Genomic DNA, 27,917 nt, shown 5'->3' with positions numbered 1-27,917 from the left:
TGCTTTTATTTTCAGAATACACTTTGCAGTTAAGCATGTGCAGGATTAAAGAGTGTCAAATAAAAAAGCAAAAGTTGATTGATAGCATTTCAGACAGCGATGAAGTCACAGCAGCAGTGGTTGGGGTTTGGTAGCTTTGGCTCGATTAAATAGCAAATTTCACTCCACATTTATAGTTCTAATTCTAGAATAAATCGCCTCCTCCTTTGTGCTCCTCTGTCTCCTGCTCTTGCCTTGCCTCTTTTTGAAGTCCAGAGCTACGTACTGCAGAGCGTCTGATTCCTTATTCTGTAGGGAAAAAACAAGCTACAGTAAATTATGGGATGAGTCTGCATACAGAGAAATGTTGAGAAGAGTTTTTGAGCTAACCTGAGTGTCAGCGGTGTATTCTGGAGCAACTGGTTGGGGATGTGACCCTTTAAAAAAGAAAATAATCAGATTTTATTAACTAACCACTCATCTATTAGTAAACAGAAATCTACATGGCTTAATGTCATTTGGATTAAGTAAGAAATTGTGGTTTATTATTTAATATAGTTAATTTACCTCCAGACTGCAGATATGTTCCCCTGGTCCTCTTGCAGATGACAGAGAATAGGACGATGTTCAAAATCAGAGACACAACCAGAGCTGCAACCACGCACAGCAGCAAGACAGAGGGAGTGTCACACTGTTCCACTGAGAAAACATAAGAAAAGCAAGGATTTTGAATGAGACACCCTCGCCAAGGAAGCAGACATATTTCTTCAATTTAAAATTAAACAATATAGGCTTTTTATGTATTTTTCTAGCTGTACCTATGCTACACAGTGTAGCTGAAAAGAGTTTTAAAAATGTGTGTTTCTCACCTCCAACATCCAGCTTTGTTCCTTTCCCAAACAGTATCTGTCCACACAGAGCCACAGCACAGTAGTACGTCCCAGCGTCAGACTGGGTCACACGCCTTTTCGATAAATTGTACACACAGCTCCGTGCAGGAGACCCAGACACTGTGCCATTCACACACTCACTGCTGTTGTGTGTGTGGATGTACATGATCCCCAGGTGGGAGTTTTCTGTATCCTTTTTGAACCAGTAAACGCTGTGTTCTCCGTCACTGGTTCCAGTGTGCACCGTGCAGTTCAGAGTCACAGAGCCTCCTGGCTGCACAGAGTCAGACGCCGGCTGCTGGAGGAAAGACCAACAATTAGAATCTGCAAAGAACAGAAATAAGATGTTAGAAAGGAAACGTGGACAAAGTAAGAACAGAATAAATACAGGAAGTGTGATTAAAAAAAATATAAAGTCTCCAAAATAAAACACAGTTACCTTTTACAACCAAAAGTGTTCCTTTTTTAAACGTGGTGATAGTAACGCTGGTATGTCCACAGTAGTACATGGCTGAATCTGAGTGCTGGACATTACAAATGTTCAGATGATAGAATCCTTGTCCAGTGTGAATAGAAAACCGCTTGTTGTCTTTAAACTCGTCGTGGAAGACGTTGGAGTTGTCCAAATGTTTGTAGAAAGAGGACATTATCTGAGGTTGCTCCCCTGCAACCTGCTTGTACCAACAAAGATTTTTGGCATTGGAGTCGTACAAGCAGGGTAAAGTCACATTGTCTCCAAGGTTAGCGAAGAACAGAGCACCATCTGGAAGAGAAGGATAAATGAATGACTGCTTCAGTATGATTTGAGGTACCAGGAATTCTGATCATTTTAAAAGAAGAGTGCACAGTGACTTACAGGCTCTGAAGAAGTGAATCAAGAGCACATAAGACTTGTACATCCTTCTCTCTCCGGTGTTCAGACTCTTCCAGTGTGAAGGCAGTTTCACTAAAGGGGTCAAAGACAAAAGTAACATCTTCAGCGGAAAATGGTCTGTACCAATTACAGGTAGAGCAGATTTGTGGGTGACAGCACTCGTACAGAAGGAAGTAAGAAACTCTGATTTGATACTTTCTACTGATTTTGCATTGGAAACATTTTATGGACTTTATACAACAAATTTCTTAGATCCTCAACCCTAACATAAAATAGCTTGATTGTCCAACAACTGTTTAGTTTTTTTTTTTTTTTTTTACATTGATCTTAGGTTTGCCCAAGTGGATTTTTCTAGAACATCTACAGCCATATTTGGTTGAACTTTGTTATACTTTTTGTGGTTTGGATGGTATTTTCATATGTATACAGTGCGCCATGCTTTGTGTGCACTAAGATTCTGCATCCCTTTGTGCATGCAAATGATGCTTGACATGACTGGTCTCCTTTGTTTGAACATTACACTGACTGGCCTGAGGAGGGCTCTAACAGAGCCGGTAACATTTGTCCCAGGTGGTATGTGTATTGTTGCTTTGTGCCCAGCAGGCAGCCCCACAGGGGGTTTGTGCATAAAAATAAGCTAAAATTGAGTCAAATGGATTGAACAGAAGAATAAAAATTACAGCACAGTGACTCTGCACTGCAAGATAGGAATGAGTTACAAGTAGAGGTGATTTAAATGTTGATTTAAAGAACTGAGAGTTGGCACAGACCTTTGGGTGGTGCATGAAAACTGAATAATGTTTCTCCTCGATTAGTTTTAACTCAGTTAATAGACCTGTCCCAGACCGTCTGAGAGGCCTGGGCTCTTTGTAACATGTATTTTGGCCCTAAACTATTCAGTGTTTTATAAACCAACAAACTTATTTTAATACCAATTATTTGACAAACAGGAAGTCAGTGTAAATGATGTAGTCCATTTACTTAGTGAGGACAGTAGTAGCAGCAATATCAGGTCTAATCTTACACACTTTGATATATTTCTAGTATTTCATGTTCACGTAAGGTAATAACTGAGCAGTACTGATTCTCACAAAGAGGAAGTGCCAGAAAAAGTTTGAGAATACTGAGCGAGTCAACACCCAGTAGACCAGCAGGTGTCAGTGTAAACCTTGAACACAACAGAATCAAACCTGAAAGCTGGTTTTGCTGCATCAATGCACACACATGCACCTTCACAGTGTGTGAAAAAAAAAAAAGACAAATATAGATCCACATTTCTTGGCTTTGGTACAGGAAGTGACAGGTGGTGATGAAGGAAAGAGACTGACTGGCATTGTGTCTTGTAATTTCACACCCTCACTTGTTCCTGTATTTAGAAGCTTCTGCTTTGCTTGCCTTTCTTTTCGTGATGCCCTATGATGCCCATGTGTAAAGACAGTTTGTTTTAAACTTATAGAGCTGGGTAATGTAGCAGAGAGGCACATCTACACCTTTGCCTTGCACTTAAAATATACAAAGAAAAAAGTTAAAAAAAAAGAAACTTTAGGTTTATAGAAACTTCAGACATGTTTTGAAAGCTACAGGTGATGAAGAGAGGGGTAGCATAGAGAATGAAATAAGGAATAATCCAGAACTAAACTTGGACTAATAAAAAGTCTGAGAATATACAAAGGTCAGGAGACAGAGGTCGCTGTTCTGAGGGCCTGAGTCTTGTGATGGACTCCATTTGGGATTCTTCATAATCCTACTAGTTCTGGTTCTGTACCTTCTACTGTAGAGTGGGGGTGTCGATCTCATGGTAAAACAGTTTTAGATGTTCTAGACTGAATACCATCAGTGTGGTAATACCTCAAGTATTACCTGCATAGCACCTTTGATTCAATTCAGCAATGCCTTGCATGCCTTGCATTTGTGAGGCCTGTACTGTTTGTGTGTCATGCAATCTGAAGTGTCTTCTGATATTGTTTCGGTCTGTGATCAACTCAAATGGGAAAACTATAGGCTCTATAAACTGCAGCTGTCATTTCCTCAGTGTCTTTTAGGAAACCACCTGACAACATACTCATAGGTCTGATTTTTAGAGGTCTTGTCTGGACGAATTTGACTGGTTCTTATAAGCTCTTCCTTCTGAGGTTTGTGACTTCCTATTACTCTGCTTATACACCCATGAGTGTTAGTCTCAGAAACATAACATGACAGAGGCCTCATCAGAGTCAGACAGACCGGTGAGTTTTTTTGGGGTTTTTTTTTTTTTTTTTTTTTGTGAGAAGTCAATATGTTTATACAAGGGAGTTAAAGGGGTAAAGTCAGAGTTCATTTCAGGCTGTGTACTGCATGTTGCAGTGAGCCACATGATCTAGTGTCATTTTTCACTGATTACAGTTTTTAAACTAATTGAACATGGATTGAAAATAGTCATCACTTGATTATTTGCTCTTTTAGGAGAAGTTATATTTTGTGTTTGCATGAGTAGCAGAAGCGACAGCTGGTTGATGGTTTGTGTTTAGGAAACCCTGACTTCTGCTTTCTTATGTGTAGTAGTTATACTGCAGCCCTCACTCTCTAAATCTATCTCTTTTCTTCTGCTCTATTTCTTGCTCAGTTGTTGCCAGCACTAATACACTGAAAGCAAGTGAAGTGTTTTCAGCATTAAGCACATCTCAAAATAGTAATCCTCCAGTTTTCATCTTCATCTTTATGTTAGTGCGTTTAGATGTTACAGCCATGTGATTTCTTATTCAAGCATTTAAATCTGTCTACAGCTCACGCCACAGTTGCAATACTTTATGCTTACCGTATAACTTCAAAAGGGTGATTCAGCAGTTACGGGAGCCTTTTTTTTCTACCTCCACTGAGAAAATGATGTTTTCACCTGCGTCTATTTGTTAGTTAATTTATTTATTTGTCAGCAGGATTACTGCTGAACTAAACCAGGAATGAATCCATTTGATTTTGGTGTAAATTTCTGAATTTTATGTCACTTTCTTCAACACTGTGAGATGAGGCCTTTTTTGATTTGCTGGGGGTATACATTGTGTCATTCTAGTTACAATATGTGAAACTCATTAACATGTAGCGTTACTTTGATGGAGTGATATGCTGTGTTACCTGAAACATGCAGACGGGGCAACAGTTACATTAGTAGGCTTGAAAAAAATAGTAGAGAGGATGTGGGAAATGTGATCGATAAGACAGAGAAAAACAGCGGTAGCATGAGAGGCTGCACACAACACTGTAAATTCCTCTTTCAGAAAGAATAAACTGCTCAGCAGTAGAGTTGCTTAAAAAAAAAAAAAAGCTTCTCTTCAACTTCAAGTTCACAAGTTCACACAACTTATACTGTACTCTTATGTAATCTGACCCAATCAGAGGAACAGTAACATTGTCCAATGAAGACAAATAGAGGATTAGAACTTAACAGTGAGCTAAGCCTGTGTGCATTTGTGAGTCTAAGAGTGTTTTCTAACTGTTGTACAAGTTTCAACCACACAGAGGTAAAACCAATCCGATCTTGATTGGTTGAGCTGATTACTTGCTTTGGCATTAATTTTACTTCAGAGGTTTGAAGACACACTTTTATTGGTTGATGCAGTGGTTGGTTTTACTGATAAAAAATTGGCCTTGTACTATATTATGCAGAGTTTGCAGGGTTTGCTAATGGGTTTATGTTTTCCAAACCCAGGCGCTGCCACATCTGTTCTAATTTTACATCCTCATTCTCTATATTTTCCTTTTTCCATATAAGTTCTTTTTACTGATCCATTGAGAATGAATAACTTTACAAGTTGTAAACATCTTATAGTATCGATTGTGGGGTTGTAGAAATAAATGAAACAAAAATGCACAGATAATTTGCATGCAGAGGCTCTCACCAGCTGAAAAATAACACTCTCATGTTCCTCTCACCTCTGCTATGTTTCTTGCTTGGTTGCAACCAGAAGCCGTACGGTTTGTGAAGAATGTGATAATGAGTGACAGCTAAAAGACAGCATGAACAGCTTTAACTGTTTTTGCAATGAATTGAAACTGTTACTGACTTGTTATAGAACTGAACTAAATACCTCAACAGCCATATACTGTGACTGAGGGAAAAAACACAAGTGAGCTCCTGGAGTCAGCACCCTATCCATATATAATAGTAATATAAATTTTAGAAACAATCCTCTTTTTCAATTTTGATGAGCTTCAGAACAGATCCTATCACTTGAAATTATAAACTGCCTGTTTTACATGCTTTAATCTCTGTTGTAGATCTCAGCAGTGTGAAGCAAACACCAAAGTTAAAGGATCAAGACATTTTCTCTCCGGGATGGCACGCTGTCCTGTCGACCAGAGGGCAAATTTAACCTTTCCATCAAACCAAACAGTTGAGAAGGAGTCTTTGAATGTTTTTGCCATCTGCCTCCATGGCTTGTTCTCTTCCATTGGCATCATAGAAAACCTCCTCATCCTTGGAGTGGTGGGCTTCCACGTCCGCCGCTCTGTCATCAGTGTGTGGATCATGAACCTCGCAGCCTCTGACCTGCTGGCCACTGCTTCCCTGCCCTTCTTCACCCTCTACATGGCTCGAGGCAACACCTGGACGTTGGGCCCAACCTTCTGCCGCATCCACTCCTCCATCTTCTTTCTCAACATGTTTGTCAGTGGCTTTTTGCTGGCGGCCATTTCTATAGACCGCTGCCTGGTAGTGGTGAAACCTGTCTGGGCCCAGAACCACAGGAACATCCGACTAGTTGGGAAGATATGTGGGGTGATTTGGGCCTTGGCTGTGGTCTGCACTATCCCCTTTTACATGTTCCGTGACACCATTCCCATAAAACGTGGCAAGATTTTGTGTTACTACAATTATGCTCGATTCCTCCCTAGTGAGGAAATTGACCTGAAAGCTTTATGTAAGCATCGTAAGGAGGCTTTGGCCTTCATGAAGCTAGTCCTAGCCTTCCTGGTCCCTCTAATGATCATCATCCTCAGCTATGTTGCTGTGAATAACAGCTTGGCGCGCAGAGGCTGCCGACGCCCTTTCCGTTTTGTTCGTCTCGTAGTGGCTGTGGTGGTGAGTTTTGTACTCTGCTGGGCTCCGTACCACATCCTTATCATCATAGAGGTGATGGCCAGTGATAATCATGCAAAGAAATTTGCAACCGTTGCCCTCCCAATCGCAGCAACCATTGGTTTCCTTAACAGTGTCCTCAACCCCGTTCTGTATGTCTTCAGCTGCCCTGACCTCTGCAGTAAGATCAGACATTCTCTGGGTGCTGTGATGGAGAGTGTTCTGGCTGAGGATCTGGCAGAGCTGGTCCGGCGCCGCAGCACCGCTCGCAGCTCCATCAGCACCACAGAGGTTGGGATGAGGTACAAGAATTCCGTTACAACCTTGTATCCGAAAGCAGAGGAGCAAGAGCAAGATGAAAGTATTGCTAACTCTACTCATACCTGAGCATAAAAAAAAAAGCACCGCAAATTCTTTAACAGTGTCAAGGCTTTTATTTACTTCAACTGCACTGAGAACCAGCCTGTACAAGAGACAGGCCTCATGTCGCCATCTTTTTGAGTCAACGTTAAGCAACTGTCAGTAAAACTCAACTCGACACAGATGCTACACAGCTCATCTGGCATAATCCCTTCTGTTCCGCAAACTGTGAATGGCTTTTCATTTGAAATGGTAGTTTCATTGATGCTGACCTAACAGCTTTCGACAGGAGTGGAGTCAGCAGATCATTGTGGTAATGATGCATTGAGTTGTGTCAACATGTACATTGTGCTAAATTGTGCTATGTGTATCATCTTTTGATGTTTTACCCAGCCTTCTTTATGGATTATTTGTACTGGACACACCCACAGCTATTGCGATCATTATATGCAAAGTAGCTTTTATTTTAGAATTTATGGCACTTTAATCTGGCTAATTAGCCAACTTTAGCAAAAACTTCCAAGAGCATTAGAGGATTTACCATAGTCATGCACTGAATACTCACACTTGTACTGATATTGCAGCTTTTATTCTTTTCAAATGAAGACAACTGCTTCAACAAAACAAAACATGAACAGCATTTGATGTTCAGCTACTGATAACATCTCTCAAGGTGTTATTAATAGCTGTATGAGCTGATACTTTGAAATACAGCTCACTCTCATTTTTTCTGAACCTGCTTAATAGATAAGAATAAGAATAAGAATAAGAATAAGAAATCCTTTATTAGTCCCTCAGTGGGGAAATTGCATTTAGCAACAGCTAAATGTTTTGTGTTGTACATCTGCTTCATGTACTTTTCAGTGCTATGAAGTAGCATTTCTAAACATGAATAAACAAAAAAAAAAAACCTACTCTGGTGTTGTAGTATGGTACTTCCCTTTTTATATGAAGTGTGGTTCTAATTATAGAACCACAGTCACGTATGCATTTTTGTGGTGGCACCAGCTGAAGTCTGAAAGGGACAATGGACAGGTGATTAAACATGAATTTTGTATTGTGTTGTAAACATAACGGCAAAAAACAGTTTGATTGTGAAATTTCCATAATGTTTTTTTTTTCTTGCGGATACACAGGTCAGTCTCTTTAAAAACATATCTACCGGTAATCAAATTGTATGATGTATTTCAGATCCTTGTCTCTAATGTCTCTACTGTGAAAGCACAGTGAGTTTTTTTTTGTCATCTTTTTGTCATCAAAACAGATTTCAGTTTTGACAGATATGAAACTGTGAATCTCAGTATTTGTAGTTGCACATTTCTGTTTTCATCAGCCTCTGAGTCATTACTTTGATGCTGATGATAAACTACAGCTAAAAACTGTACTAGTAAAATATTCTTAAATGAAGTGGAAACACTCAGAGGCAAGTCAGTGTATTCACTGAGAGCCCCAACTCACACAAACAACACGAGCATTTCCACTGGGTGGTGCAATTGCTTTGACCAAAAAAAAAAAAAAAAAAAGAACTGGAGTCATGTCCAAGTTATACTGCTAGAAGATTATTGTGTCCAGTTTCACCCTCCCCCCGGGTGTCCCGGTGAGCTCTGATGGTGAGGGTCATCTTTTTGCGGGGGTTTTGCCCTCTTCCCAAACACGGCAGGGACCTTTGCAGCTCTAGCCGAGCATCAGGGCACAGGAAGATGTAGAAGAGGGGATCCAGCAGGGTGTTGAGGCTGGTCAGACCGTAGCACAGGCGATAAACGAGGAAAATGGAATGCTCCAATTCACAGGGCTCATCAGTCAGCAGCAAGGACACAAACCTGTACCCACCCACAAGGTGGTAGGGCCCAAAGACAACTATGAAATTGACGGTGATGACGACCAGGATGCCCACAATTTTGTGGCGCTCATGATCAGAGAGGGAAGGAGATCGTCTGAGTGTCACACCGATGTGGGCTGAGGTGTAGCTGAGGGGAGAAAGCAGAGATGCAGAGAAGGGATTGCTCATCACAATATGCAAAATGACCCCTAAAGACAGGAAAATCAATGGTTTTCTTTGTTAAACACACATGATGCCACTCAGAAAAAGAAAAAAAAGATGTTCTCTGCTCTTCATTCCTTACATGTTTTCAGTTTTAACCCTAGGATACAACAAGAATATCCTCACCGAGAGCTTGGGGTTAACTCACCCTAGTATGGCACATGGCAGCAGAAAACCGAGGGCCACCGTGGTGATCTTGAAGTGGGCGTATCTGGGACTGACGGGGTACTGCTCCAGACACAGCAGCCTGTCAGAGTCAAACACTGACGGCAGCAGCCCACTTAGGCAGAACAGGAAGGTGAGGGTCCAGACTGCCACTCCTGATATTGCTGCCACCCTGACGGTCCGCACCCTGCGGCTGCTCAGCGGGTATACGATGGCCAGGCAGCGGTCCATCGCTATCAGGCACAGGAACATGACGCTGGCGTAGACGTTTACGTAAAACACGTAGCCGACCAGCTCACAGGTCAGCTGGCTGTAGGGCCAGCGGTGCGCACCTTGGAGGTAAAGGATCCAAAGTGGCAGTGTGAGCAGCTGGAGGAGGTCTGACAGCAGCAGGTTGAGGATGTAGACCAGCTGGCAGCCTCCCCCACCTGAGCGACCCAGCTGATATAGTCCCCAGAGAGACAGCAGGTTGCTGGGAAGACCCAAAGAGAAGATCAGGCCATAGATGCAGGTCAGGCCAAATGTGTCCGTGTCCAGGGGGAGGTTGCAGCTGTCATTGGACATGTCTCTATTGGTCAAATACTTGACATGGAAACTAAAGGAGACCTCACTCAGGCGTGGACTGATGCTGGCAGGATGATGAGTTGGTGTAGAAATACCCATTCATTCACAGCAAAAGAAAAGACAAAAGGTCCCAGCTGTTCTCAGTTTGACTCTACTTGTCATTTGTCCATTGTGTAATATTCATAAATGCATTCTCCTGAGGAGAAGGTCAAGCTTGGACTTTGTGCTGTCAGTCAACCAGTCTTCAAAGTATCCAGGATCCATCAGGGGAAACAAACACCTGCAAATCAGACAGCATGCGCATTCTCAGATGTTTTACCGTTAAGCAGGTGCATGAGGAATTCAGCCATGTAACGCAAACCAAGTCTTCTCACTCACCTCTCTAAGCTGTGAGACCGACTGTGCTCCACTAAAGCTTGCTGCCCGCTCTGCAGCCTGGCGACCTGTACTCAAGAAATGTTGGGAACACGGTGTCTCGACCAAGCCTTGTCTATTCTGTGATCGTTTCCTCCACAGGAAACCCACTTCTTCAGCTTTAAAGGCAACATCCTGAGGCAGGAGAACGCCTTTCTGTCCCAGAACAAAAACATACACTCTCCCTTTCTCCGTGTCTCCCTCTCTCTTACTCTGGTAGTAGAGAGGATGACTGAAGTGGACAGGGGCCATGATGGGTGGGACTAATGTAGATTGTCCACTAATGCCCTTTGGGTTGCCAGTTGCTGGCTTTGTGCCATTAAACACATTAATGCTTCGGCTATATGTTGCCTTTAAACATGCTTTTCAACACAGTTGACTATTGTTTCTGCTATGTAATGATGCAGGAATTTCATTTAGCAGCTTTAAGTGTGTTTTAAAACTTAGTAGCTAAATTTCTTCTGCTTGTGCATTTGTTGTGAGGTGTGTGTGTGTGTGTGTGTGTTTGAGAAGTCTGTAAAGGTTGTCGGTACAGTAGGCTTGGTTTGCAGTGAATGAATGCAACTGTATGCAAGCAGCAAAACTAAGAATGTGTGTCTGCACATGCACATATCTGATTTTGGAGAGAGAGTCAACAGATGGATGAGATTAAAGTCATGCAAAGACAGAGCAGATAAACACCCCTGTAGAACAGATCACATTTTTTGGAGTCAAGGTAAATGTGGGAGTCAGATGGCATTTAAAATTAAAATTAAACACCTTGTCTTTCCAAAACGGATTGAATTAACACAGTTTGTAGACAGTGAACATGTTAGATTTACCCAGGATGAATTTTTCTCAAGCACCACTGGGAGGAAAAAAGAAAAAAGAGAAAAAAAAAGCTTACACAATTGAAATTGTGTGGCTGAAGAATGGGTATGTTGAGACAATGGGTGTTAGGCAGTATTTTTACCACATGGTTGCAAAGGGAGGAGGGTCTAATCACTCACTTTGTTTCCTTTAAATGTCACCGATCTCTTATTTATTGAAAAACCCACTAATACACTGACCAGTCCCCTGAGACATTAGTACCACCCTAAGCTCTCCAGAACTCTGCATAAAGGTCTCCCCTGCCCCCTGTGTAGACCACTTCGGGCATAAAGAGGTGCACATCAGCTGTACACTGCATAGACAGCAAATCAGCTGCAAGGGAAAGCGTTGCTGGAGAAGGTCCCAGAAGAGAGACAGAGTTGTTCCTGCAGCAAGCTGGCAGCACACTACAGGAAGTCCTCTGTTCTCTGATGAAATTGCCATGAAAGAGGGAGTTGTGCACACGACAACCCCGAGGTTCTGCGCTGTTAGAACCACAGCAGGGATCACTGGATCAGTAAGAACAGGCAAAGCAAAATCAATAGCAGCAGTAAAAACAGGTGAAGTGAAAGCTTGAACTCTTGAGTCTGTGTGCAACTACAGACATAATGAGGGTCATACAGGAAGCTGCAATGAAAAAAACAAAACAAAACAGCAAACTAGCCAACTCAGCACTACATCCTTCTGTCACTCAAAGTGTCACCACACCAGTTTGTGGTTGTCCTATTTGCTGCATGAGGGCAGAGAAAAGGTCGAGCTGATTCACGCCACAGTGATAGTAAGGGGAAATAAACGAGAAACTGCACAGTCTAACATGCTTAAGTGCTACAGTAAACGGCAATATTCATTCTAAAACAGGCTTGTCAAAATGTTTTCAGCTCTGCTGCTAGTTTCATTTTGACAAAACTATTTTTCTTTTTTCCTCAGTGCTTACCAGGCCTAAGGTCTTTCTCCAAATTTAGCAGCTACATTGATTCATACATACATAAATAAATGTGCACACCATGATCTCAAATTTGTTCATGGTTTGCAGCACGAAACTCAGTGATCTCATGACTCCACAAGTTTGAAATTATAATCTGTTCAAAGGTGAAATAGCCCATAAAAATTTAACAATCATGCATGCTGTGTGAGGTAAGTATCATGTCCATATTGTGTTGATATGTAAGTGCATACTGTGCACAAGTAAAGGCCTAGTCCTTTGTTTTACTTCATTTTGACTTAATCGTTCCAACCGAAACAGATCTATGGAAACTTGCTTAGAGAAAAAAATTTTATGACTAGGAAGCTTGAAAAGAGAAGAACATGTTAAAGTTTGAGGATAATTGTGTGGTATCAAAACAGTTCCACATTGTGTCTTTTAAAGCATGAAGAAGTAAATAAGATATGAGTAAAATTATTCCCCAAATCTCCCAGGTTTTTTTTCCTTCTACATCTCAGGCAAAAACATTCCCATATCTGCATCTAAAATAAAAATTTCACAACCATTTACACTTAAAGGTGTTTATTTTCCAAAGAAAGAGCAAAATATGAGACAGAAATGTGTTTAAATGTGTTTAAACTTTAAATAAGTGTTAGCAGCTGTTTAACAGAAGTTTAATCGATCACTCTGCTTTTATCTTTCTACTGAACCTCTTACAGCAAAGAAACCTACAGACTGAGACTGAAGCCCAGACAAGGGCTCCAATGAGGGCCATGAGGAAAACAGCCACGTCCAGGCTGAAGTAGGAGTACCAAGGCAGACTGAAACCTGCTGACTTCAGATGGGCAGCTCCTTTGTTTCTAATGACATACTCAATCCAAAAGATGGCTGTGTCCATAGGAGACATTGGCTGGTCACGGTGTAGCTGGGAGAGACGCTGAATGTTGTTTCGGTACGAGGGAGTCTCCAGGATGTCCTTTAGAGCCTCAAGGAAGTCTTCTTTGGTGAGTGAGTTGGCCTCCAGCACCCGAGCTGCCCCGCGCACTTTCAGCCGCAGTAGGTTGTCAAACTGGTCAAAGAGGAGCGGCAGGCCCAGAACGGGAACACCATGGTAGATGGCCTCATACATGCCGTTGGTGCCTCCATGAGCAACAAAGACACGAGTCTTTGGGTGTCCCAGGATATCGCTCTGAGGCAGCCAGTTCACCAGCAGGGTGTTGTTCCCCAGAGATGAAGGCTTTTCACCCACAAACCGCCACACCACCTTCTGAGGGAGGTCAGCAAAAGCAGCAGCAATGGCCTCGGTGGTATCACGAGGCAGGGCTGACACAAACGTCCCCAGAGACATGATCACCACCCCATGCTCCCCAGAGCTCTGCATGAAGGCCTCCAACTCAGCAGGGAGGGGTCTGGCCTTTTTGCACTGGAACCCCCCTATGTGGACCACATTGGGCATCGTGGGTCGAGGGAACTCAAAGACAAAATCTGTCCTCAACAGCCAGATGTCAGCTGCAAACTGCAAAGACAGCAAGTCAGTCCCAGGAGGGAAGTGCCGCCGGAACAGATCTGAGTAGGGAGGGTTGATGATAAAGTGCTGTTCAACAACACTGTAGAGATGATGTAACATGTTCTTGGTCCTTTCCAGGAAATCCATCTGATCATGAAGTTCACTTCCTGACACGGGGACATAGGAGACAGGAGAAGGAGCTATGGTGAGATGGCCCTCCCCGACATTGATCCAGCGCACGTTGAAAACCATCGGCAGCTTGAGGTAACTACCCAGAATTACTCCTATGGTCAATGCAGGGTCCGTTAGCATTAAGTCAAACTTGGCATCTTGCATCTTTTTCATAAAAACAGGGTCATCCAACATTGTAGCCGTTACGTTAGCAAGGATCTCATGACCTCTTGCCAACATGGATGTTATCAAGCGCTGCTGGTAGAAGGTGCGCATAAAGGTCAGTGACCTGCGGGCCTCCATAACATCTTGTAGCATTCTGTTGTAGTAGTTCTTGTCCGACTCATCTTCCAGCATTGTCACGTTAATAGAAGTATAAATGGAAGAGTTACTAGGAATGTACCAGCTCCTGGTAGAGCGCAGCACAGTGATATCGTGGCCTCTGGAGTGCAGCTCTCGGAGGATCACCTCCATGTTGATCCAGTGGCTGCCATCAACAGGCACTACCAGAATCCTGCTGCCGCTGCAGCAAGTGGGTTTAAGCACCAGGAAGCAGAGCACTGTTAGAAATATTAGGATTGTGTTGGACATGTCCTGGGAGAAACAACAGATAGAAATGATTAGACTTGTAAAACCCAGTAACACTTCCCATTAAAGTGTAGCTTATTATGCTAGAAGGTTTTCTTGTCTGTCTTAATATGGAACATGACAAACATAAGAAGGATGAAAACTTTTTTCATATGCAATTGGGGAAAGGAGCAAACAAAAAATAAGTGTGGCACAATGCCAAGAAAACATGTTGGAGAAAGCCATAGGTTACATATTTGGACAGTTTCTGCTAATGAGCACGCAACTTGCAGCTCGTGATCGCTGACATACCCACAGCAATGAGCAACAAGTGGCTGGGGTGATGTTACACTATTTATTTGCTTCCAGTGGGAGTCTGCTTCTCCCCTACTTTATCCATGATAATCAACATATGGTCAGCTCAGCAGAATTTTAAGACCTCTGCACTTTAGAAATACTATCATTAAAAGTATTTTCTCAGCCACTTATTCTGTTGCAGGTCACAGGACACCATCAAAGGACACCAACAAGAACTGTTAATGTTCTAAAATGTGCAAGTTCTGTTCTTTATAAACTGTATGATCACGTGGTGTGAGTGCATTTAATGTGGTTAATGTGGGTATTTGTTAAATTGCCCTGATAAAAGTCATCAAATGCCTCACCTCGCTCTCCCTGTATCCAAATCCAGAAGTTTGATTTGAGCTCCAGGTCCGGAGTGAGCCAGGATAACATGTGGTATCTGTGTTTCGACACAGCTTAACTTTTACGTTCAGAGGCCCCGTTCTGGTCAAAGTCCAGTATGTGGGTTTGAAGTCACTTACAAAGGTCTAAAGTGTTGTTAACGGCATAGCTGTCAGAAGCAGTGGTAAAAGTTGGTATGTTGGTGTGTGCATATTGGATATCAGTAATGGCTTCGTCCGTGGAGTTACTCAACATTTTGAGTTGGCCTTAATTTGTTTTGTTTTTTTGCCCAGTCAGTAGCTTGTATTTGCGTGCATCTCAGTGCAAATTAACACCTCAGTTCATCAACAGCACTTTTCAGTTCTCACAGACTTTCATGTACCATCTTCTCAAGCCGATACGTGAGGTACAGCATTTTAAAAACGCAGTTGATTCAGCCGAGATTTACGAGGGAACTTAAAGGGGAAGAAAATCCAAACTGGGACACGTTCAGGGACGGGAGTGGCAGGGAATGAGGGAAGGAGGAAGCAGCAAGGTCACATAGCGGAGGGAAAATAAAGTGAGCATGGGTGATTACAATAACAGCACTGAGTCACTGTTCGGCAGTCATATCAGTGCACTGCACCCTTCCCCTCCTCTCCTCTGCCTCTGTGGAGTTATGTAAACCTGAGCTTGTGAACACGAGTCAGCTCGAGGTAACAGCAGAGCACAGAGATGAAGACCTGCAGTTCGTGGCTGTGATAGTTTAAATGTAACGTGAATACAGTATTTTTACCACAGTGATAAAGAGCTGAAAAAGTCAACTGAACTCTAATAGTTACAAGTAAAACTGCATTTCCTTTGCTCTCTCCCTCGTTTCACAGCGTAACAATGAGTTACCTCAGTTAACCTGAGCAAAGAGTAGACGTTTGGCTTTATGACTGTGCAGATCAGGCTTGCACATACAGTATCATTAGTTATGAAAATCACCGCCAGGAAGTCCTCAAAGGAGCAATCTTATAAGTTCTTGGCCAAAAGTAAAGGATAAGACACATACCGCAAGACCGTTAAGAGCAGTGATCACATGATTTGTCACTAGTATGGTCAGAGCAGGAACAGCCAATCAAACAGCAGTACCTCTGTCCCACTGAACACTGCAAAAGAAACCCTTGCATTTTCTCAGTAATATTCTGTGAAATCAACTTTTTAAAGTTAATTTTATGTCAAAAGAAATGTGATAAATTCTAAAAAAATAAAAAATAAATTTCTTTTTCATTTGGGTCCAAAATTTCCCCTCTAGCAATTTGTCAAATAGAAGCCCAGCTAACAGAGAAATAGTCAGCTGACCAAACAGTGTGAGTAGCCAGTCCAGTAACTGACAAAAACCTGCAGGCCCATATTTATCAAGACAAGGAACAGTGCTGACATTTTTTAAATGTTTTTGAACCAAAAATAGTCCTATCTCAGAGCAGGACGTGAGAGCGAGTCCAGAAGCATCCTACACACCTTCTCAACAAGGAGTTGAATATGTTTAAAGCAATGTTTTGCTGTAGATTTATCACATTCCAAAGGCTCAGAGATGATTTGATGCAGGTCAAGTGAAATAAAGGACAAAGATAGCATCATATGCTTATACATATGGAGTTTGTTTTGTCTATGGAGTCCTAGGAGTTTAAAATCAACATATCTTCCAATCGTGTTAATCATATCCTGGATTGATTGCACATATTTGTCTTATCGTTTTCCACCTGTGGCCAATTCCTAACAGGTTGGAACAGCACTGCAAATGATTTATATCCTGGAGGAGATAGGATAACATTCCTGGATTAGGAAAGATGATAAAATTCTACAACTCTTAAGTCTAAAAGTAGACCCAGACATGCACCAGTATGAGAATTCTGGCCTTGTCACTGACTGATTTTTGAGATTAGAGACCTCAAGGATAAATAGAAATCAGCATGACAAAAAAAGAACAATAAGTTACATGGCCCTGGAGGTCAAGGCCCCCTGAGGAACAGCTGAGATCATTGGCTGAGAGGTGATAATTCTGGGCTGGGTGCTCATTACATATTGTTGGACACCCAGGTATGCTGACTCAGCGTTGATGACAGTGAGATTCCGGCTTGCGTCTCTTTATCTCTCTGATACCACGAGCAGATGTTTCATACACACAGTTAGCTGTCATGTCTTGCGTGGAACAAAGTGGAGGGCATGATGGGATACATGACATCTGGAGGATGATCCCCATCATATCCAGCAGAGGGAGACAGAAACACCCTCCAAACTCAGAGATGATGTTGCAGGCAAAGTATGGAAAGCACCAGTTGAAACTACAACCTGGAACAAGGTTCAGATGGGTTCCCAGTGATAACAGGCCATATCTCGAGACACAGGTTCTTTATCACGAGAAGGTTCCCAATAGCCCCTGTAGTTTTGTAAAACATTTCAGATTTATTTCTAAATTCAGACTTTGGCCTACGTGTGAAAGGAAAAAATAGCTTTTCAGGATTCATGCGCCAAAGAAAGGGGCAGCTACAAACTCCATGCCGCTGCTAAACAAGCTGTTTAGCTTTTACTGTATGAAACTGAAATAGATGGTGAAGTAAGGTGGCCTGTCTTTGCATTTTTTTAAGCAGTTTGCTGTTCATCTCCCTTGAGATGAGTATGTGTGTGTGTGTCCCTCCCTAATGGGATGGGTACTTATCTGTATTTGCTCCCTAATGGAAGCAGATGAGTTTTGTAAGCAAATTGTGGTTAATTGTGTGTGATCACAGCAGAATACTTAAATTTCTTCACTTCAGTGGTCTGGACTACAGCCCTAGTTTAAAGTGAGCTTCAGATGTTAGTATTTCCATGCCCCAGCAGGAGGCAAACACACAGGAGTTACTCTGAAAACTGCGAAATGTTGCTGCAGAGAAACGCACTCAGAGACGTGTGAATCACTGAAGCACTCGCAAACTAGACTGGACAGTGATCGGAGTCAGATGCTGAGACTGCTGGTTGTTGCTGAACACGTGTTGCCATGGCGATCGCTCAAATAAGGAAGGCCTGAAAACGCAAACATGTATGACTGTTTCTCTCATGGGACTCTTTCTTACATTCGTAGCACCTTTTCAAAGTTGACCTTAAGCCCAAATATCTGAACAAAGCTCCCGAGACGCTGGCTGGTTCAAAACTTTTCCTTCCTTCAATTGTTCTGCGTCATGATATGGCTCATTTAAATCCTCACCGCTGCATTCACACCATTTACTCACATATCTGGCATGTCCTTTCGCTTGGTGAGGGCTGTTTACTGTTAATCAACACACATTTTTTTTGCAGGAGTTTCTCATGAATCTGATGTTAGTGTTAACATAAACAGACTCAGCTGTTGAGCGCCATCGGTAAATACAGTTTACGTGCTGCGATGGTTTCTTTTTTAGATTTTAGACTTTAATCTGATAAACAAACACCTGGTGTTGGAACTTCTTTGTGGACACTGATCACAAAGTTGGTGTTTCATGCTTCAGGGCTTGGCTCGGCTTTAGCGGATTTGCATGTGTGGTTTGCATAGGATACAGTGCTGACCTTTGCACAGGCATTGAGGTATAAGAGTTTTATTGCACCGTTCGAGAGGACTCACATACAGTAGCCATGTTTGAAATACAAAATACTTGAATATGAATGGATATGAAAAGCTCCAGCAATTAAAACAGAAGGAACAAATCATGTAACTGCAAACCAGGCTCAAGTTAAACAACATAAACTATCTGTATCAACTAAAAGTGTCATGGACATTGCATGGATTTACAACTGCCTCCAACTATCAGTTACAGTTGGAGGCATATATATATATATATTACACATATACACATATACATATACATATATATATACACACAATTAAAACTTTGAGATTATAATAACCAATACACTTTTACCAGAGTCATCATCAGTACACCTGTACGTCAGTGGAGTTCAGGGGTCAGGAGCCTGCTTATCTCTTCATTACATTAAGTGATGAAACATTTCATTTTCATGTTCAGATCTTTAATCAGCAGCTCAGTGACATTCCACAAAAGCAGACGTGCTTGAAAAGCGCATCAGACATCAGTCAATGAGTCAATCGGTCCTCTCTTATTCCAAATAGCATGCGAGTGCTGATGATGACAGGTCCCTGATGATGGCCGTGACGTTTGTTTTACTGCTGATGACACGATGATAAAAGACGGTCTTTGTGCCTATGAGCTTGACATGGTGATGAAGGTAATGGGTTTCATCCGTGTTTTGATTTCCCTTGAAATTTGACACCAGGTGCAGGGCCCGCAGAAGCAGGCGTACACGCAGTCTTTGCAGACTGTACCCTGTGAAGACGGAGATGCAGTTAGAGGCGGAGAGGGTGTAAAGTGTGCACAGGTACAACCGTCATGGGATAAAACCAATTCATCCAGACAGTTCACTGTCAACAAATGCTTGTAGAGTACAGATTTGTTTGTTACTAGTTATATAACACAACTGATGGGTTTTTTTTTTTGGCTGCAGTCTTCAATCATTGTCAAAGTCTACCAAAACACATCAGCTGGAACAAAGGAACACAGAGTAACGCAACACCCTTCAATGACCACATTACGTCAATTCCCAGATGTTCTCTGGGAACATAGACGCAGATTGTGACAAAGTTCTAAACAGGTTTAAGTCTCATCAGTGATCAGATAAAAGGTGAAACTAATAACACGTAGCTGGACAGTTTTTTTGTTTGTGTGTGTGTTTGTTTTTGAACGGGGGATTAGGAGAGCACAGTCTCCGTACCTCTATGCCATATCTCTGGCGCACTGACACCCTGAGAGCTGTGGTCATGGGTGGGATGACTCCAAAAGCATCCAGCAGAGGTAAACATAGACACTCCCCAGCCTCATGCGCTGTCATACAGGTGAAGCAGGGAAAGCACCAAAAGGCGAAGCAACCTGCGAAAAGGCGAGCAGGAGTAGTGATGTGCTGATGTGAGCCTCTTAAAGGTGTGCACACGTTTTTATTGCTGCTCTCAGTAGAAGCGTAAACAAGTCAGGATGATTCAGAGTTTCAGTTTTCAGATTTGACATCTTGCATTGTGAGAATGCAGTTAGTATGTATTATCAAAATGGAGCATTAAAAAAACCTGATGCACAACAAATACTTTTGCTACACCCACTGATCTCTAATCTGCCAATCTCTTGACATTTTTAAGCCCAGATCAGTCTGAATAATCAGCATGTTTTCAGTTCCACACAGAGAGAGAGAGATTTAGATGGTGAGTTTTATCTCTCCTTATCCCTCAGTCTGGAAAATTTGTATGCCTGGACAATTTACATTAAAACAAGGACTCTTACACTGGGGCAAGTCTTGGAAGCAGTCACAGATGCCAGAGGTCCATTGGTTGGATACAGAGTTCATGATGAAGGGCCGGGGTTGGGTCACGACAATCTCTGCAGACATGGCTTCAGCTTCTGAGGAAAACAGTAACTATGAAGTCAAAGCAGCTGAAAACCTTTTATACTATGTGAACTGATGATTTAAACTGTGACAAATGCTTTTCTTTGTCAGAGTTTTAGTCTTGACGGGCTGTTCAGATGTTCAGGTGAAATCAATCTGGCTGCATGTGTAGTGATATGTTTCAAATAGGTAAAGGATTACAAGCTCTAAATGTTGTTTGCTGGTTGTGATGGGATGATGAAACTTTGGAGCCATGGCTCAAATTCAAGGCTCAGAAATTTGGTTTCTAGCTTTAAGAGACATGCACGTTCAGAAATATTTACTAAACTGTCTTTGGTCATGAGAATTGACTTCATATCTCCAAGATAAACAGACTTGATGGCAGGTGGACAAGTCTTTAGGCAAGAGTTTATCTACTTCTCTTTTTTTTGTTTTTTGTTTTTTTTAGAAGGATTTCATAAATCAACAGGTTGCAGAATTTCCAGAACAGTTATGGTATTTTGCAATTTATCACCTCAAGTTACAACATGAAATTTCTTAAGCTATGTCCAATGTTTAAAAAACAAACAAAAAAACCTCATTCATTTATATGCAATATGAAATTCTCATGGCCTGCTGTCAGTATCTCAGTATTCCCATCATGCCTAAATCCTTCCTCACTAAATGCATCATCTTACCTTACTGTCTTTCCGGGGGAGACGGAGCAGACTTTGGTCAAATCCGAAACCTGGATGACTGATGAATACGCAGGGCAGTGTGGGATCTTATAGACCTGCTGCAGAGTGCGGAACATGACGGGGCAGCGGAGGATGGATGTCACTGACTGGTCTGCCCAGTTTGACATGTGTCAACACCTTTGACAGTCAGACATCAGACTATCTGATTATCACAAATCCTCTTAAATCTCAGACGTCATCGCGTCACAAAATGACCTCATGTCTGAAGTGTGCTAGTCAGTTCTTAGATAGAGGTATTTGATAAGAACAATAGAAAATGTCCTGCAGCATTCCTCCTCTGTGCCACAGCGACATGTGGCTCTATGCTTTTGTCTGAATGTTGCTAAGTTCCTCGTCACATTTACTGAGAAGCTGTTGATTCACCCATTTCCTTGGATTCACATCTCCTTATTGTTTTCAGATTCAGCATTGCAACATTTGATGTTTTATTAGAATTCATTCAAACAATTCAGCACAAAATATTTTGATTTTGGATCCAAGAGCACAAGGCCTGGTCTGAAACCCCAGAGCAGCTGGTAGGATTGGGGTTAGGAAATTGAATAAGTTAAAATGAAAGATTTCTGACTTAAGTAATCATAAGGTTTTCAAAATTTGCAGAAGTTTACTCAAATGTCACCACATCTTTTTTTTTTACAGAACTGATTTTGTCATTGGTTTGTAGTAGATGTCTTAGTGGTTTCTGTGGTATCTTAATGCAAAATGTACATAAAGTGTAAAAACCAAACCAAAATGTTACATTTTCTAAAATGTGAAGGAGGCTCGAGTCCTGCAAAGCCAAGCTCTTTGGTTGTGAATCATTTCTTGTTTTTTTTTTTTTTCCTGTTCTCTCTGAGTCCTTCCCCTTTCTCTTTCGAAGAAGTTGAGTTTTTTAAGAAAATTGCTCACAATTTCAGCTTAGTGACAACTGTAATTCTCCGTTTAGGCAGTGTCTGGTTTATAGTCAGTCCATGTTTCTGAAATAACAATTGCAAGCTGTCTACTGTAACGTTTGGAACTGTCATGTTTTCCCTTTCCATAAAATCCATGTCCTTCATTCACATTTAACTCTATTAAAGAATACACTGGTGGAAGTATTATGAGCTAAATATACTTAAAGTGAAAAAAGGAAAAGTACTCAATCTGCAGGAAAAAAATGGCCCCTTTGGCTGATTTATTGTTATTTATGACATGTTTAGATTGAAAGTAACAGGTTGTTTAGCTGCTTTGCTTTGGATACAGTTACTCAACCTGGGATTGGAGGCCTTTCAAGGCATCACAGGATAAATCTGAGGGCCTGTGAGATGATTAATGGGTGACAAAATAATAGAAAAAACTTTTTTGAACTATATTTTGACTTCTACTGCTCTAATACTTCAGATTCTTCTAACATGGTTTTATCTCTCTCATCTCAGGACAAACTTTTGTCTCTGTGGGACCCTGCCGAATTCTCTGAATTCTGGCAGTGCCTGCAGACCAGCGGAAGTGTGATTAAATCAACTGCTGTGCTCTGGAGGACCGGTGGCAGTGGAGACCAGCGCACCAAAAAAAAAAAAAAAAAAGGATGTGTCTAGACCAAGTGCGCCCCCTGCAGGGAGGTCAGGGAGGTGTATCTGGCTGATGATGAGGAGGAGGCGGCGGCGTGGGATGCTGCTCTTCTCTTGAGCTCTCTGGAGATCTGGAGCCAAGATAGCGGATAGCAGCAGCATCCGTACAGGCAGTCGCTCCACACACTCCCCTGTAACACACACACACATACACATACACACAGAGCAGCTTAAACACAGGTGGGAGGCTCGAACAAAAGGTGAACATTTACATTTAGGTGCAAAAACTTTTTTTTGCTGTAATACAGTGTTACATTCACGTGTGGTATTATGAGATTATAGTCACATCCTTTGTAATTAACAGTGTTATCTGAAGTTATCTGGACTAATTTATATTCATATTTAAAAATTTGCCATCAATGATGAACACAAGATAAACACACAAGTGCTGCAGAGGGCGAAATTAAGTGAATATGCTAATAACCAAAGTGCAAAAGTAATGATGTACAGCAGTATACAGCTGCCTGAAGTTAGCAGTATTATCAGTGTAACAGTAATAGTCCTGCTCTTCTGTTTCAGTTATATTCTCCCTCTGAGGACTGTGAGTTTCTTGCAGCCAAGTCTTTGCTCTTAGCAACAGCAACCCCGGTGAAGAGCGTGTCAGTCATGTCAAGATGGAGATGCTGGTGGGTGAGATTTGAGAGATCGATAAAGTCTGAGAGACACAGTAAGAAGACAGGTGCTGGCTGTTGCATGTGGAGCCTGTTACATGTGATTTCCCCTCCATGATACTGAGTCAGCACTGCAGCTTACAGCCAAATGAAGAGTGCAGTTTCAATTCCTTGTTATTTCTTGGTTCTTTATCACTGCTGACTCAAAACGTTATACTTACTAAATATCACCTTGTCATAAGAAAACCAGCTAAAGCTTTGTTTCTGAATCATAATGTTTGTGAACTTTACCAAAATGACAGTCATGAAATATCAGCTTGTTAAATCAACATGCATCATGCAGCCTTTCTCTGGATTTAATGTTGAACATGACAAAACCAACAACAATAATTCTCCACCCACAAACATCTTTACAGGTGCTTAGATCTGAATGCAACCTTTTGATTCCAATACATTTGTGTTATATAAATACAAGTAAAGAGCCTCATAGGAACAACAAAAAAAAAAAAACCAACAACAACAAACAGGTTACGATTTACACACTTGTCCTTCTTGAGCAACAGACCTGAGATCTGCTCAGTGCCACACTTTGACTCTGCTGCGCTGCCTCCCCTGTGAATTCAACGTGGGTGGGTGACATTAACTAGAATTATCATTCCGCCTCCAAACATCATTACAGGTCTGGGGATCTGAATGCAACACGCAACTTTGTGACTTGAATTTTGCATGTACAACAAACACAAACAGAGAAAATTTTAGCACCACAACAACTAGTTTGCATTGATACATTAGAAAGATTTGTTAGTGCCTTTGGAGTTTAAAGACAAGTTGAAAGATTGAGGCTCTTAATGTGTAACTACAGTAAAGGGCTATCAATTATTTAAGACAAAAAAAAAAAAAAAAACTATGAGTCTACAGCCACGCTGCAGCTCTGTGAGGCTGTGTCACACCATTTAAATCGTGATTACAACCAGCCGAGCAGGAAAGCACATTCACATTCACACCTCTGACTCGTAATTCTGAGTCAGAGATGTCAGGAATTTGTGACACTCATATAAAGAATTACAGACATGTCAACAAAGTGTTGGCAGAATGGCTGCCACCTCTGGCAGTTTCCTAAAAATATAAATCTAACATTCACACTTGTACAACTGATTCAGCTCATTTCATAGAAGCTATACTCTGCTTGTATCCGGCCTCAAGTGGTAACAACCTGCTACAAGTGTGTAACACAAAATAGAAACTGTTGGTTTAAAAAAAAGATAAGAATAAGAAAAGAAAGAAAGTGTAGAATACACAAAAACGACTGAATTAATCCAGAACTTTTTAATGCATAACCAAATGGCTAAAGAAACATGTCTGTCTACAGTTTTACTCTCATGGTGCACACTGTTATATTGTCTCCTTCCACCCATGAGAGAATTGTTGCCTTGTTTTACAAACAACCTACATGCTGGGACTGATTTTCATAAGAACTTCTGGCACCTTCCCTAGCTCATGCTCCGCGGCACTGACAGCGATCCACGGCCCACTCCACCTCCGGAGAAGCCAACATTATACCAACCACCTCCTTCTCTCCGATGGCAGTGCTCCAGCTTCTGCTCCAGCCTGGCCTCCAACGACTCCCACCTCCTGCCTTATCTCTCCCTCTCTTCACTGTCCCAGAAACAGCTTATTCAACATCAACTCGCATCTTGGCCCTGGCATGTGTTGTTTGCATGTGGAAAATCTCGCTTTTACTTTCTGTGCACTGATCAGTGACGGAGACCTGATGTCTGTTGAGATCTACGGTCATGCAGGCAGGTGTATGAGCACTCAGTGTGGACAAACAGCACAGCAGCGAAAGGCAGTGGGTGGGAAGCCTGAGCAGCTTTGCTGTATCTTAAAGGCACTAAGAGTTTGTTGTTTATTCATTAAGGTATTTATAGTTCTGAGGCAGATTTATTAATTTAATAAACGTGCCCTGATTTCACTGCATCCTCAGCATATATCTGAGCTTTATCTGATGTCACCACATAGACTCAAACCGTTGCTACAGTAATAAACAATGCCATTACTCGCACCTACTAATGTTGCAGCTATTTCCCCTGCGTGCTGTTATTGTGTTCCATCACTGAAACGTCTCCATCTCCTCAGCAGCAGTCATAATTACTCAAAGCTCCAGCAGCTCTGTGTAATTGAGTTGGGGACACGGTTGTGGTTGCGAGTAAAAAAAAAAAAAAAAAAAAAAAAGCAATAATCAGCTGCACAGTTCGAGCTGGTGTTTATCATGACATCGCAGCTACAGGGGCCACAGGGGCCACTCCACCTGACTGAAAGAATTTAATCACGAATTAAACTCGCAGATTCCTGCCTCAGAGGCTTGTCATTCTCTGAGAGGCCTCTGAGGCAGGAATCTTAGACTGGTTTGTTCAGGGTGGTGTCATTTCTTCTTCAGTCACAGCGCTGGAAAAGACTGAACAAAGCTACGTGACCAGAGCTGTCAGCTTATCTATTAAGCATCAGTTATCTGTCAAAGATGTTAAACCTCAAAAATGCTAACTTTTGAACTGATATCTTACCACTAAACACCACTTGTCAAAGCTGTTTGTTTTCATGTTTTCAGTGTTTTCAGAGCAATTCAAAACAATGGACGTCAATGCATTTTATCCACCATTCAGGTCTACAGTATTTTAACTGTCTTTTGACTGTCTTCAGTCTCCTTAACTGAACTGCTACGTCAAAAGTGTATTACTTCTTTTGCTCACTCTAAACTGATCAATCTGCCAGTAAATCTGTATTTTAGTTCACTTCAGATTACCAATGTAAAGTGTTCAAATTGCTTCTGGGTCTTTACAGAAAATTTGTCCATTTGTTGTGTTGTTCTTGTCATGTGTTACCTTTATGCCATATCGCTCTCTGACAGAAGCCCTCATGGCGAGAGAGGCAGGCGGTACGCAGCCGATACAGTCCAGCAGAGGCAGGCACGGACACGCACCCACTGCACTGGTCACTTTACAGGTGAACACAGGGAGGCAGCACAGGGCGAAGCAGCCTGAACACACACACACAAACACACAAACACACAAACACACAAACACACAAACACACACACACACACACACACACACACACACACACACACACACACATACAGTAGGTGAACTCACAGTGCACAGAAATATCACAGATTCTGGTAAACCATCATCATTAATAATACTTGACTATGGTCAGATGTCCACTTATGTAATTCTTGTGTAATTCTGTTTACTTACAGTCCCCTATGTCTTTGTGGCACTCGCACAGGCCCGTGCTCCACTGATCTGCCTCATGAACCCTGCTCTCCGGCTGGGCCTGGACCACCCGTCGAGACATAGCTGAACAGTCAATCAGCAAAATGAAAAGACACAGTAAGGGAGCAGTTACATTCTGGTTCTGATGCTTTTCAAGTGTTCAGATGCTAAAAATATGTTTTTTCTACCTCCATTTTAACATGTGAACAGCTGGGTCTCTGTTACCAGTGACTTCCCTTTATATTTTGTTCTTCCGTTATATATTACATTGCTTATACACTGTAGAATTGTCTAGTTGAATTTATTAAATCAGTTCACATTTTGAGGGTGATATGGTTGGGCAAAGATTGTCCAGTGATCAAAGAAGTATCCACATCCTTTACTTGAAGTAGCACACTGTTGGATAGTTTAATTTAAACACAGCACGTTTCTTTTGATCATATATTCTGTATGTATTTTTTCTCCACACATTTATGGCAAAGGAAATTGCTTGGAAATACAACTAATCTGAGATTTGTAGGAGATTAAGTGGCTGATCTGATGACAATATTTTATCCAAATTCAACTCTGTTGGAAAAGTTGATTGTTATCCCCTGAAAAAAAAAAACAAAACACTGATGTGAATCATCAAACTTTGCATCTGTGACCCACAATTCCAGGCCATAACTGAAGCCAACATCCACCGGAAAACACTATCTCTTATCAAAAGATAAGAGCCACAGTCCAGTGAGCTAAGACCAGACTTCCACGCCCCTCACTCAGAAAGGATTAAACACTGCTGTCTCCTGATCTGAGTTATTCTTTAGCTCTGCTCCACAGCCACGAGCCAAACTCAGAGGCGAGAAAGATTCCCACTGATCTTTGCATTTTACTGTTGTGCATGCCTCCGAGCCAGCCAGCTGTACCCTGAAGAATGATTAGCATCCCCTTTCTAGGTAGAGGGAGGTCTGGGCTAAAAATATGTGACCAGGCCAGGCTCATTGTGATAAAGAATAGGTGACTTACCTGTTAAAGAGCTTAGTTATAAAAATCCTTGGAAAAGCAAGTACTGGACACAACTTTGTTACTATTGCTTGACTTTTTCCTCTCTTTCTGTCTTGTCACTTTGACTTTCACATACGTGTGTGCTCTTTACTTGACTGCAGTGTTTTGGTATAAATACAAACGTGTCAGATGAGATGGGTAAACAAGGTACCCTTATCCCACGGCTGCTGACTTACGGTATTTTGAATCCTCAAGTGAGAAATTTAGCT

The 27,917-nt window shown here is 41.8% G+C and overlaps 6 protein-coding genes across 11 annotated transcripts in view; 1 reads left to right on the top strand and 5 right to left on the bottom strand.

Moving 5' to 3' along the window:
• Positions 1-25,185, top strand: part of LOC121177231 (prostaglandin D2 receptor 2-like) — a 37,625-nt gene extending 12,440 nt beyond the window's left edge. For 2 of the 5 annotated variants that reach the window (XM_041031469.1, XM_041031470.1), the window contains exon 2: positions 5,995-7,183. In XM_041031469.1, the coding sequence (XP_040887403.1) occupies positions 6,053-7,180 (1,128 nt within the window). In that variant the 5' untranslated portion in view covers positions 5,995-6,052 and the 3' untranslated portion in view covers positions 7,181-7,183. Of the gene's footprint in view, positions 1-3,883; positions 3,969-5,994; positions 7,184-12,827; positions 13,880-22,589; positions 23,408-24,886 lie in introns of those variants that run through there. The other 3 variants (XR_005893193.1, XR_005893192.1, XM_041031471.1) reach the window with 3 other exon arrangements.
• On the bottom strand, positions 5-1,791 carry LOC121177242. Its single transcript, XM_041031488.1, has 6 exons — positions 1,726-1,791; positions 1,309-1,632; positions 849-1,193; positions 547-678; positions 370-416; positions 5-288 (listed from the first exon to the last, which is right to left on the bottom strand). The coding sequence occupies exons 1-6, from the start codon at positions 1,766-1,768 to the stop codon at positions 160-162; spliced, it is 1,020 nt and encodes a 339-aa protein (XP_040887422.1). The 5' UTR covers positions 1,769-1,791; the 3' UTR covers positions 5-159.
• si:dkey-165a24.9 (G-protein coupled receptor 4) lies at positions 7,220-10,436 on the bottom strand. The gene is made up of 3 exons (XM_041031472.1): positions 10,302-10,436; positions 9,343-10,203; positions 7,220-9,120 (listed from the first exon to the last, which is right to left on the bottom strand). The coding sequence occupies exons 2-3, from the start codon at positions 10,020-10,022 to the stop codon at positions 8,697-8,699; spliced, it is 1,104 nt and encodes a 367-aa protein (XP_040887406.1). The 5' UTR covers positions 10,023-10,203; positions 10,302-10,436; the 3' UTR covers positions 7,220-8,696.
• Positions 12,699-15,140, bottom strand: ugt5g1 (UDP glucuronosyltransferase 5 family, polypeptide G1). The gene is made up of 2 exons (XM_041031468.1): positions 15,016-15,140; positions 12,699-14,380 (listed from the first exon to the last, which is right to left on the bottom strand). The coding sequence occupies exon 2, from the start codon at positions 14,375-14,377 to the stop codon at positions 12,791-12,793; it is 1,587 nt and encodes a 528-aa protein (XP_040887402.1). The 5' UTR covers positions 14,378-14,380; positions 15,016-15,140; the 3' UTR covers positions 12,699-12,790.
• LOC121177266 (cornifelin homolog A-like) lies at positions 18,594-21,282 on the bottom strand. 2 transcript variants are annotated; one of them, XM_041031518.1, is made up of 4 exons: positions 21,139-21,282; positions 20,359-20,475; positions 19,802-19,956; positions 18,594-19,356 (listed from the first exon to the last, which is right to left on the bottom strand). In XM_041031518.1, exons 2-4 carry the CDS (start codon positions 20,462-20,464, stop codon positions 19,234-19,236), a joined length of 384 nt encoding a protein of 127 aa, XP_040887452.1. In that variant the 5' UTR covers positions 20,465-20,475; positions 21,139-21,282; the 3' UTR covers positions 18,594-19,233. The 2 variants fall into 2 exon arrangements, with proteins under 2 accessions (XP_040887452.1, XP_040887453.1); XM_041031519.1 differs by having other exon boundaries at positions 20,359-20,472; positions 21,139-21,263.
• Positions 21,936-27,803, bottom strand: LOC121177265 (placenta-specific gene 8 protein-like). The gene is made up of 4 exons (XM_041031517.1): positions 27,670-27,803; positions 26,647-26,748; positions 26,272-26,426; positions 21,936-22,912 (listed from the first exon to the last, which is right to left on the bottom strand). The coding sequence occupies exons 2-4, from the start codon at positions 26,744-26,746 to the stop codon at positions 22,745-22,747; spliced, it is 423 nt and encodes a 140-aa protein (XP_040887451.1). The 5' UTR covers positions 26,747-26,748; positions 27,670-27,803; the 3' UTR covers positions 21,936-22,744.
• Between the last annotated feature and the right edge of the window lie 114 nt (positions 27,804-27,917).

This window comes from Toxotes jaculatrix, chromosome 23 (assembly GCF_017976425.1).
Source record: "Toxotes jaculatrix isolate fToxJac2 chromosome 23, fToxJac2.pri, whole genome shotgun sequence".
Taxonomy (NCBI): domain Eukaryota; kingdom Metazoa; phylum Chordata; class Actinopteri; family Toxotidae; genus Toxotes; species Toxotes jaculatrix.
This window is presented reverse-complemented; position numbering and strand designations above follow the sequence as displayed.